We start from the raw sequence: 10670 nt of genomic DNA, 5'->3' as shown, positions 1-10670 counted from the left end.
AGAAAAATGTGTGTAACTCAATCTAAACATTTTTTATTTTTTTTCTTTGTTTTCTACAATGAGTTTTAGTCAATTTCGCACAACTTTCTAGAACAAAGCTAATTGTTTTACCCACATGCTGACGAGATACAGGCTTGGGATCAAGTGTCCCCGGGGATCAAGTCTCCCCACTCTCCCCTATGGACAAAAATTTTGCCGCCAAGTTATGGTTTTTTTGAAAAAAAAACTCGAATATTTCAAAAGGGCATAATTTTGAATATTGAAATCTTACACTTGTTAAAAAAAATACGAAGAGATCAAAAAATTTCTCAAGGGTTTCATTTTATTTATTTAACAATGAAATAGGTCCATTTGTTTTTGATATGTTAGTACCGTAATCTGGGGTGAATCGGGACTTCAGTCTGAATAGGGACAGCAGTTTTTAGAGCACTTAAAACTTTTAAATTTGGAAATGGATGTACACATTTTGTTGGTCTGAGTCTGTTCTAACCGAAACCAACCAGAAAAATCAAAATATTGTGCTCCAACATGGTTAAAACTGCTGTCCCAATTCGCCCCATGTGTCCCGATTGACCCCAGTTTACGGTACTAGAAAATGAAAGGCTGTTTGAATGAGTTTTGAAAAACTTCAATTTTCTTGTTTCTTATTCTTTTATTCGCTGTATTTCAGTTACCAGAGGTCCAATCTCCAATGTCTTTTAGGAAATTTAATTGAAAATTGTCTCAAGTCATCCACAAACATATTTTCAGAATTGGACTATTCAAGAAAAATCGAAAAACTGTATTTTTTTAGAAAATAAAAATATAAATTAAAGAGTAATGGCTTTGTGGAGTTGTGAAAAAAGATAATTAAAAATCAGCAATTTTATTCCGAGTATTCTTTTTTCCTGAATAGTCCTCATCAATACCTAGGTCATTCTCCGCCGACTCACACAGCAGTTTCCCTGACCCCTCTTCGATTTTCGTGAAAATCTCGTGACGGAGGGGCGGTTCGACCCTTTCAAGTTTTGAACATATGAAAAAAGACATGTTTTTGCCTTTCTTACTAAAGAAAGGTATTTAATAATTTGCAGCCTGAAATGGTGTTGAAAGTTGTAAAGCAGACAATTACACAAATTTTGACATATAAACATATTAGTTTTGCTTGTAACCATCATGAGTTATCGCGATTTTACGAAATTTTTTTGGCCGTCGATGATCCGTTCAAGTCAAGATTACAAGCAAATGTCATATTTCATGCATAATGAGCGAGGCGCATGGTTGCTCAGAGCCGGAGACAAGTCATTCGAAGTGCCGTTCAATCGAATGCAGGGATTTTTCTCACAATAAAACATGGTCGTTATATGTCTTATATATAAATATAATAATTTATTCGATGCTTTCAAAACCTAACATTTACAACACTACACGAACTCGAGTAAAGACTACATCTTCTCTTTCAAAGGAGGTTCTTCTAATTAGAAATGCTTTCACATAATAGCATCGTACACTTTAACTCCAGCCCGTCCTTGTTCACTGTAGACGCCGTGCTGAAGTGTCTTACTATACAAACCAACAATTTATCGCGTTGAGTATCACTGGTGAAGTTCTCGCATTCGTTCGTACACAATAAATATGAGCCGTCAATAAATACTACTCTCTAGAACCGACCTCGAACCTGGTTGATCCAGTCCAGGTAGTGGGCGACCTTGACGTACACTCCGGGCACGTTGGCTTTTCCGCAGCCAATACCCCAGGATACGATTCCAACGACCTGCCAGCTACCGTTGCGTTCACAGACTAGCGGGCCACCTCCGTCACCCTTGCAGGCATCCTTGCCCTCTTCACCGCCGGCGCACAGGAATCCCGGATGAAGGTTGTAGCTGTAGCCGAGACGCGTCTGACGCAGCTGGTTCTGGCACTGGTGCTGGTTGACGATCGGCACATCGACCTCCTTCAGGATGTTCTGGTACTTGCCGTAGTCACCGAAGGCGTCCTTACCCCATCCGGTAGTCCAGCAGCGTTGGCCGGAGAAGTCGGCGAATTTATCGGGAAGACAGGCCGGCGAGATGTGCGGGGTGTTGGTGAAGTCGACCGGCTTGTCCATCTTCAGGATGGCCAGATCGTTGTCCAGCGTTCCAGCGTAGTACTCTGGGTGCACTTGCACCGAGATGACGTCCCGTTCGATGTACGGATAGAACTCGACGTCGTGGTTGACGTCCCATTCACCCAGGCGGACGCGCAGATCGAAGCCGTTGTAGCTGAAAGATATGATCGTCAGTTAATTCGGAACTGCGCGTGAACCAAAATTCATGAAAATGTGAATAACAATTATTTAACTTACGTCTTGACGCAATGGGCCGCCGTAACGATGTACTGGTTGTCGATCAGGGTTCCACCGCACACGTACACAGACTCCTTGGGGTCCTTCTTCAGGATTGCCACCTGCCACGGGTACTCGCCGAACTCGCTGTCTCCGTCAACGTAGACCGGGTTCTTGATGCGCCCGTTGATGCCTTGAGCGTTACGCACGCCACACTTGCCCAGGTTGGCGTGGGTCGGAGGACGTGGCTGGTAGGCTGGACGACGGCAGCAAACGCTACGCTGAGGACATTGCTGCTGCTGCTGCTGTTGTTGGGGTCGTGGTCCGTAGTAAGCTTGACGCTGAGTAAGGTGAGTCAGATAAAGATCATTAGGTGTGAGGTAATGACGAAGGAGCTTCCTTCGCAAGCCTACCTTCTCAGCGAAAACAGACTTTTCTTGTACCTCCTCGTGCTTCGAGGCGGGTAGCGATTCCAGCGGTTCGAGCCGATCCGGCACGGAAACATCGGTGGACCGACGGCTACGGGGGAAGCTTACGATGCTACTACCTTCGGAGTGTCCCGGTGCCGGTGTCGGAATGTTCTGAGTGGGCGGAGGAGTAAGTCTAGCGTTACTGTTTTGCTCTTGGTACTGCTGATACTGTCTAGCGTAATCTACCCGATTCTTGTTGAGCGCGTCGGGTTGGTTCTGCGGGTACACCGACTGGTAGCGGAAGTTACCGATCGGACCCGGTTGGCGAAGCGACTGCTGGTTGAAGGTGACGTTGGCTGTTCTGCCGACCTCGGACGGGTTGTAGTCCAGCTCAACGTCGGAAGCAGCAGAGGCATCGCGGAAGAAGGGAGGTCGTGGGCCATAGAAGGGAGCTGGGCCGTTGGGAATGAAGGGAGGACCAGGGGGTCGGTTTAGAATTGGGCCTGGGCCGGGGTAGATTGGACCTGGGCCGGGATAGATCGGTCCTGGACCGGAGTAAATTGGACCAGGTGGTTTGGTGTAGATAAGGTTGGGTCCAGTAGGTCCATAGTGTGGCGGTGGTGGCCCGTGGGCAAATGGGGGTGGTCCATGAGGTGGACGGTAGATTGCGGGGGGCGGCGGGTATGAATGGTGGTTATGGTAATGTTCATGCTGGTTGAACACATGCAAAACGTTTTGTTTCTTGGCCGCCAAAAGATGTCCCACTTTATGCACGATGTTCTCCGTTGGAGTCACGTGAAGATTGACGAGCGGCTTGACAACTTTATCGCCGTACTCGTCCTTGGTAACTTGAAAGGAGAACAAGGGATTAACATTGACCAACCCGAGGTTTAAACCGTTGGCTCCAATTGAACCAAAGTAGGGATTACCGGCCGGATTAGGGCCGTACGGATTCAGCGGATACGAGGGATAGGGGAGACCAAAGGACACTCCGAAGGTAGGAACAACTTTCTTCCCGCCACCTTCACCATGATGACCACCTCCTCCTCCCAACAAACGCTAAAACAATACAATTAGAGAAGACTTTCTTAGACGTGGTTCGGTCGCTGGGGGCTGTGTGGTCAACAGCAAGTCCGGTGGTCTGTTGGTTTAAGTTGTGAGCGTGAAGCCAAAGCTTGTTTTAAGAATGTCAGAATGTATTGTTTTAGTGTTTGATCATCGAGAGATTTGGTAACTCAACTGTTGGTAAGGTGGTCTTGGGTAAGGTCTCAAGAGTTTGCGTGTCCAATTGGCGACATTTACAAAGCGTGTGCGAGGTACAAGAATCTTCTGTTTCTACTGCTAAGGTTAACGTTGATCATGGTTAGTATGAGGATTAGGGTTTGCCGGAATGAAGGATTAAGGTTTCAAGAATTTTGGTTCATTTGGTTAGTGTACAAACGTACAACACAACTTACCGGTTCAATGTTAGCCTTGTCATCATCGTCGGACTTCTTGGTAGCGGCAGCAGCTTCCCGCTTGGAGACCTTCTTGACCTCTTCGGTCACATTGGTCGAACGAGCCTCGGCCGTTACGTTCTTGGGCACGTGCACCACGGTCATCGTTCCGTTGGCGTCGGTGATCACCAGCTTCTCGGTATCGGCCAGAATGTCACTCTTGAAGCTACGCGGGTCCAGCGGCAGGATCAGATCGTCACGGCGCCCTACAACGTCCTGGGCCGGGCACTGTTCGTACGGAACGCACACGCAGTCCTCGTAGCGTGAGTTGACGCCAAACTGTTGCTGGGATTGACCGAATTGCTGGTTCTGCTGGCCGAATTGCTGGTTCTGTTGTCCGAATTGCTGGTTCTGTTGTCCGAAATGCTGATTTTGCTGGCCAAATTGTTGATTCTGCTGGTTGCTGTACTGTCCGTTGTACTGCTGGCTGTACTTGCTGTAGTCGGTGGAGTAGCTGTTCAGTCCGTTGGCTGGTCCCTTGACATTCAGTTCTTTCTTGTACAGGTTGGGGTTGGACGCGTGGAATCCACCTTGGGGTGCCGTTTGGTAGCTTCCGGTGACGACGGCCGAGTTCGTTCCGTAAACGGTGTTCTCCGAGCCAGAACTGCTGAATGTCTGTGGTCCCTTGTTGTAGAAGTTGGCGGCAGACTGTGACTGCGAAGCATAGCTTCCGTAATCGCCGAAGTTGTTGCCTCCTTTGAGATCCTGGTAATCAAAGTCCTTGCTGCTGGACGGATTGAATCCTCCGTTGAGGGATGATGAGGTTCCGTACTGACCGGAGGAGTAGGAAGATCCACTGTTGAGCGAAGACGAAGATCCGTATTTGCCGGAGGAGTAGGAAGCGCCTCCCGCAACAGACGAGCCAGTGATGATGTCCGATGTCAGTGGAACGGGTTGTTGGACGACAACGGTCTTCTCGGCGGCTCCTCCCTCGATGTGGTGGTAGTGATGGTGCACGTGTTGTTCAACCACTGGTTTGGCGGCAACTGGAGGACCGTCCGCGATAACGACGCCGGGAGGTTTGTTTGGGCTCTCAAACTCGTAGGGGATTTCAGCACCTTCGTAGACGGGACCAAGAGGTTTGGAGGGGTAGCTGGGGTAGGATCCACTGTAGGATGGTCCACCGGAGTAGGAGTTGTAAGAGTTCTGACTGTTGAAGGATTGAGAAGCAAAGCCGACTTTTTGGTTGGGGTTCGGCATGGGTTGCGGAGGTCCGTACGGTCCCTGGTGAGGTTTCTGCTGGGGTGGTTTTGGAACGTAGACTGGACCCTGCTGTTGGGGTGGTCCTCGGATTGGGATGGTGGCGATCGGTCGTCCAACCGGTTTGAGCGCCACGGGTTGAGCGTAGATCAGGTTGTTTGGGTTCAGGTATGGTCGTCTTCCGTCGATCAGCTCTCCATCACACTGCATCAACCCGAGGGCGCACAGCTTCTCCTTGATGATGTTCCGGGCTTGGACATCGTCAGAGTTTTGCAGAGCTTGCTGAACCGAAGGATCACTGTACACTTCGTCGAATCCTTCCAGACTTCGTCCCTGGCGTCCACTGTCGAGGATGTAGTTCAGGATTTCATCATCACCCACTTCGGTAGCGTTCTGGACAGATTCTTGGCGCTTCTCACGCACTAGATCCTCCATGAAAGACTCTCCGTCGTTCAGCCAATTCCATTCGTCGGCACTGGCGGTGGTGATTGCCAGGACCACCACCAGGGTAGCGGTGGTTATGAGGTTCATATTGTGTCTGGAAAAGGAAGAAGACGCGTGTCAAACTTTTTGTTCATCTGAAATTAATAGAACCCAATGTTTCCCAAACAATCAAACTGTTAACGATCGATCTCCAATCACCGAGAGCGATTTAAATTTGCTCGCACAGTAACCCACATTCGGCACACCATTACCCACATGTGTGTTGGGTAGCCCAATTTCGGGCGCCGTCGATTACCCAACATCGAGAGGCCCAGTTTCGGCATTATGCCATTCAACGTCATAACTCACGTGGTCGCGATCACTCTCACGCGAGTTTCCACTCAGGTGCTCAAGATCTGCGCGGGGAACCAAAACAAAGTCAGAAGAAAAGTCGTGTAAAGAAATCGAGATAAATCAGCGCGCGGTTTAGTCAGGCATACGATTATTATTTCCAGGTTGGCTTAGGTAGAGGCCGGCATTAAACGAGTTTGTTTGCAACCCACAGACCTACAACAACACCATTGGTGGTTTGTATCGGGTGAGATATACGAACCAGGAAGAGTAGTGTATGGTTTAAAAGTGCCAACGTTTGCAGGAAAAGCTGCATCGTTTGGTACTACGCGCAGTCTTCAGTGACGATCTTTCACTTTTACTTTCGATATGGATGCAAGCGATCCGTCAAGGGGAAACATTTCCGCCCCAAAACAATGGACGATTGTTTGAAGTGTACCAACCAAGGTGTGCAGATCGTCAATCTCTCACCCTTTTCACCGTGAAAGATACAAACCACCATAAAGACAGTGTTTGAGGATCTCGAGCGTGACCAGATGTAAATTGGTGCAAAATTGTAGCTTTTTGCCAACTTGAGGTAGTCCAAGTGTAAAATAATGAAGACATTTTAGCGGGTCCTTAACGTACGTTACGGCACGACGGACATCTCAGATAAGACACCTGAGATCACCAATCGATCACCGATTGAATAACAATAAGCCGCGCCGCCGGTCATCGGCCCAGTCAACGCCCCCGTCCTCGTTCACGTTTCGCACCGAAATGGGGTCACCAAGGCGCGTACTCAGGGCCACCGGCTGCAGCCGTTACATAACCTGTCCTTTGCAGGCCCGACTCAGTGCAAACAGACGTTACGCGAATATCGTTGACCTCATGCGGAGATGCGTCATCCGAAAAAAGGTGTTTTTTGTGTGTGTGTGTCGTTTTGTTGACTGGTTCGCAGGTTTTGAAGGTTGAACGGCGGAAAGTGAGCGTGAAATGATCTTTTTTTGGGACATCTGAAATTTTTTGGGAGACTGTGTGGGTGACGCTTTCTTTCTTTGTTTTGGGAATTTAGGGCAGTGGAACGATGTGTTGGATAACAATTTTGGTGTTGTTATATCAAGAGTTCTTTAAATGGTAGGCTCAAATATTACGTATTTGATTTTTCTCTTGGTTAACATCAAACAGTTTTATTTTTGTTCGTTTAGTTTTTGTTTGTTTTTCAGTTGAAATACACAAATAAAAAAATGAAGTTATTGTTTATTGTATGTGTATGCAATTAGCACAACTTTATCTACATCTTTTGCACTCATACAATTTTAATTTTATTTTATTTAAAACATTTTGAGCTCAGTCACTGTAAAACTTGAAAATACGAACGCTAAAGCCTATTTCAGATTTTGTGGTTCGTTCAAAGCATTTACTAGAGGTGGGCAAAATCACTCCATTTAAGGAGCCGTTCATTTTCACTCGCTCATTAAAATGAGCCGCTCTTTTGAACGGCGTTTTCGCTCTTTTTTAAAAATTTGGTTGGTTATTTAAAAGAATCATGCGTTTTTTGTTAATTTTTTTCGGGCAAAATTGGTGTTAATTTTACGAAATTGCGTTTCTTCCAGCTAAAATTCAACAAATTCTAATATTAAAAAAAAAATCTGCTATGTCTTTCCTACATTCTGATTTCATGAATAAAATCTTTTAAAGTCGTAGTATAATCGAGCAAGAGGAGTTAGGATATGGCTATGTAAGGAGTCATTACACTATCGCAAACAAACAAACAAACGCGCACTTTTTCGTGTTTGACAGTTTGCCAAACTCGCACACTTGTTTGCGGCAAACTCGCAAACAATGCAAAATGTATGCAGGCTGACTTTTGTACAAACAAACCAGGAAAACAAACAAAGCAGGCAAACTGGAAAACTGTCAAAAAGTTTGTTGTTTGTTTGCCGTAGTGTAATAGCTCCTTTTGTAAGCATAATGCAATTTAGTTTTCCTTTTCAATTTTCTTTGCAATTTGATTAAGAGTTTGTTTTTTTTTTGCCGTAGTGTAATAGCTCCTTTAGTAGACATTTTCTTATTTTTATTTATTATTTTTAAGTAGCAATCTTAAGAGTTTGTTTGCCGTAGTGTAATAGCTCCTTTAGAAGCCATTTTGCAACCCAATGAGAATTCAGTCAAGCATTTTTTTTGAAAATCATTCTTTTTGATGTAATTTATAAACTTGAAAAAGTATACCGTGTACATAATTCTGGCAAATTTGATTATAAGCATTGACATTTTTTAAATTTCATTTTCCATTCACAAAATCAATTGTTACGCTTCAATTTGTTTTAAATTCAATAAAATTTCAAATAAACATCGGATCTGAAGAATCGCGTTTTTTTTTGTGAGCCATAGTTCGTTTGCTCTTTTTAGTGAACCGGCTCTTTGAGCGGTTTTTTCCCCACCACTAGCATTTATAGTTGATCAGTTTCAATGGCAAAAGTAAAGAAAATTATTGATATTGTTTCCAAACAATCGAAACGGGTAAGACAGCCCAGAGTCGATTATCCTAAGGTTTGTATTGGGCTTCGAAAAAATATTCTTTTTTCATGTTTTAATATTTTTTACATTTTTCGTCAAATTTGCCAGAATAAAGAAATTAGTTTAATTTAACAAAATAATAATTAAGTTAACAATTTTTTTACTGGAAATTAAATGAAAATAGTTGTAAATTTTCAGAATAAGCAAACCAAATTATTTGTTGTCGAACTCTAATAACTCATAAATACACAGTTTTAAAATATTTAAAGATTTATTTTATAATTCACAAAACTGCAACATCTGAGTTATTCAAATAAAATGATTGAAAATTCATATTTGTGTTAAACTTGTATCAGGCAAAGTACAATTTTAAAACATAGCCACGAGCGACATTCAACAAAGAAACTGGGATACAATCCATAGAACATAAAATTAGTGAATTCATTCATATTCATTGATAGACATGAACACGCACAAGTGACGAACCTTTTTTAACTTCTGGAAGACATGTCAACAACGACTAGAACTTCCAGTTCAAAATTAAGTATACATCATTGAACAAATTGTCGAACAAAGAGGTTTAAGGAAGAATTTGTTTGCAAACATAAGGGCTGAAAGGTACATCTTCATGTCACAACTGCTTTTTGTCGTCTTAATTGCAGATTGTTGTTCGAGATGCATTTATAGCTTCCAAATCTCACAGTCAGCAACAGAGGGAGCTTGTTACCGCAAAACACACTCACTTGAGCGGTGCATTTCCCATGAAAACAATCAAATTTTAAATCACTTCTTTGAGCTGTAACGATGCATCTTTTTTGCATGGTGGTGTTACATCTCCAATTTGCTGTAGGTTAAGCGTCCAAATTAGTGCTGGGAACATCGTTTTCCTCCAACAAACAATACACAACGAACCTTTCCCACCCAAAAACTGCTTCATCAAAAATGCAAATCGTGAGACAGTTTTTTTTCCGGGCCCTCACCGCGATGTCCTAACTCTTCACAATTACATCACGTGCTCTCTAAGTCAACTCCGCAGTTGGTTTGCCAAGATTTGCCCCACTAATAGAGAGTGCGTGGGTGGCCCTCAGTATTGGCACCAGGTTACACAACTCCACCCCACCAGATGCGGTCACCGCTGGCGGGAGGAGGTTGTCCTAGATAGGACGACGACCGACTGGCCAAAGTCCCACTGCGGCGTACGTAATCGACCAGAAAGTAGTCCTTGCGGGCGCAAAGTCACGATTGCGCAATGCGCACCTCACTTAACCACAACTCTTGGCTTCAACACACACACACACACACACACACACACACACAGTTTAGTGACAGTCTCTTTTTTTTCGATTGCAGTTTTCTGCACAGGAAAGTCTTCATGCACTGTTCGGTGTAATAAGCTTCCCACAGGTAAGTTCTCCAAATCGTTGCCACTAACCTTTTGTGAACGAAGCACACTCTGTCACTTCGGCGCGTTGTCTAAACCCCCACTTGTTATGTAAAATTACACCAGATATCACTTTCAACCATGTGCAGCTCAAATATCTTAAAGTTCGTGTTTTATTTTTGGTTCGTTTTGAGGTTCTCTCAGATGCACATCTCACTCGATACTGAAGTTTAATTTCACCGCGCAGACTGTTTTATAGAACCCCACCGCCGCACCGGCACCGGAGCTTCAAGTTTTTGGCGGAGCTGGCGTTGAGGCGTTTTCCGCTGGCACTCTGTTGTGTACCCCCTTAACGGTGTGGTGTGCATCGAGAGAGAGAGAGAATCGGTGGCGGTCGTAGACACGACGCTGAGGCGGTTTATTTTGCTGATTCGGAGAAGAACGACGACGATGGAGGGTGCGAGGAGGAAATGGGGGGTTTGTTTGTTTTCCCTCTCTTTTGGGTTTGATTTTGTTTTACATTTGAATATTTTCCCGTGAACAAATTGCAGTTTTGTCGGAACTTGAGTCATGTTTGAGGTGTAAATGTAATTTGAGTCAGTTCATGG

At 44.7% G+C, this 10670-nt stretch overlaps 1 protein-coding gene across 4 annotated transcripts; it reads right to left on the bottom strand.

Annotated features, from left to right (window-relative positions):
- Positions 1-1344: 1344 nt before the first annotated feature.
- Positions 1345-10351, bottom strand: LOC119770118. 4 transcript variants are annotated; one of them, XM_038264439.1, is made up of 6 exons: positions 10114-10350; positions 4170-5946; positions 2959-3771; positions 2716-2883; positions 2324-2643; positions 1345-2240 (listed from the first exon to the last, which is right to left on the bottom strand). In XM_038264439.1, exons 2-6 carry the CDS (start codon positions 5937-5939, stop codon positions 1640-1642), a joined length of 3672 nt encoding a protein of 1223 aa, XP_038120367.1. In that variant the 5' UTR covers positions 5940-5946; positions 10114-10350; the 3' UTR covers positions 1345-1639. The 4 variants fall into 4 exon arrangements, with proteins under 4 accessions (XP_038120367.1, XP_038120366.1, XP_038120369.1 ...); XM_038264438.1 differs by having other exon boundaries at positions 2716-3771; positions 10114-10351; XM_038264441.1 differs by lacking the exon at positions 2959-3771 and having other exon boundaries at positions 10114-10335.
- Between the last annotated feature and the right edge of the window lie 319 nt (positions 10352-10670).

The sequence above is a fragment of the Culex quinquefasciatus genome, chromosome 3 (assembly GCF_015732765.1).
Source record: "Culex quinquefasciatus strain JHB chromosome 3, VPISU_Cqui_1.0_pri_paternal, whole genome shotgun sequence".
NCBI classification, from domain to species: Eukaryota; Metazoa; Arthropoda; class Insecta; order Diptera; family Culicidae; genus Culex; species Culex quinquefasciatus.
Note: the sequence above shows the minus strand (reverse complement) of the source record. Positions and strands in the feature narration are given on the sequence as shown.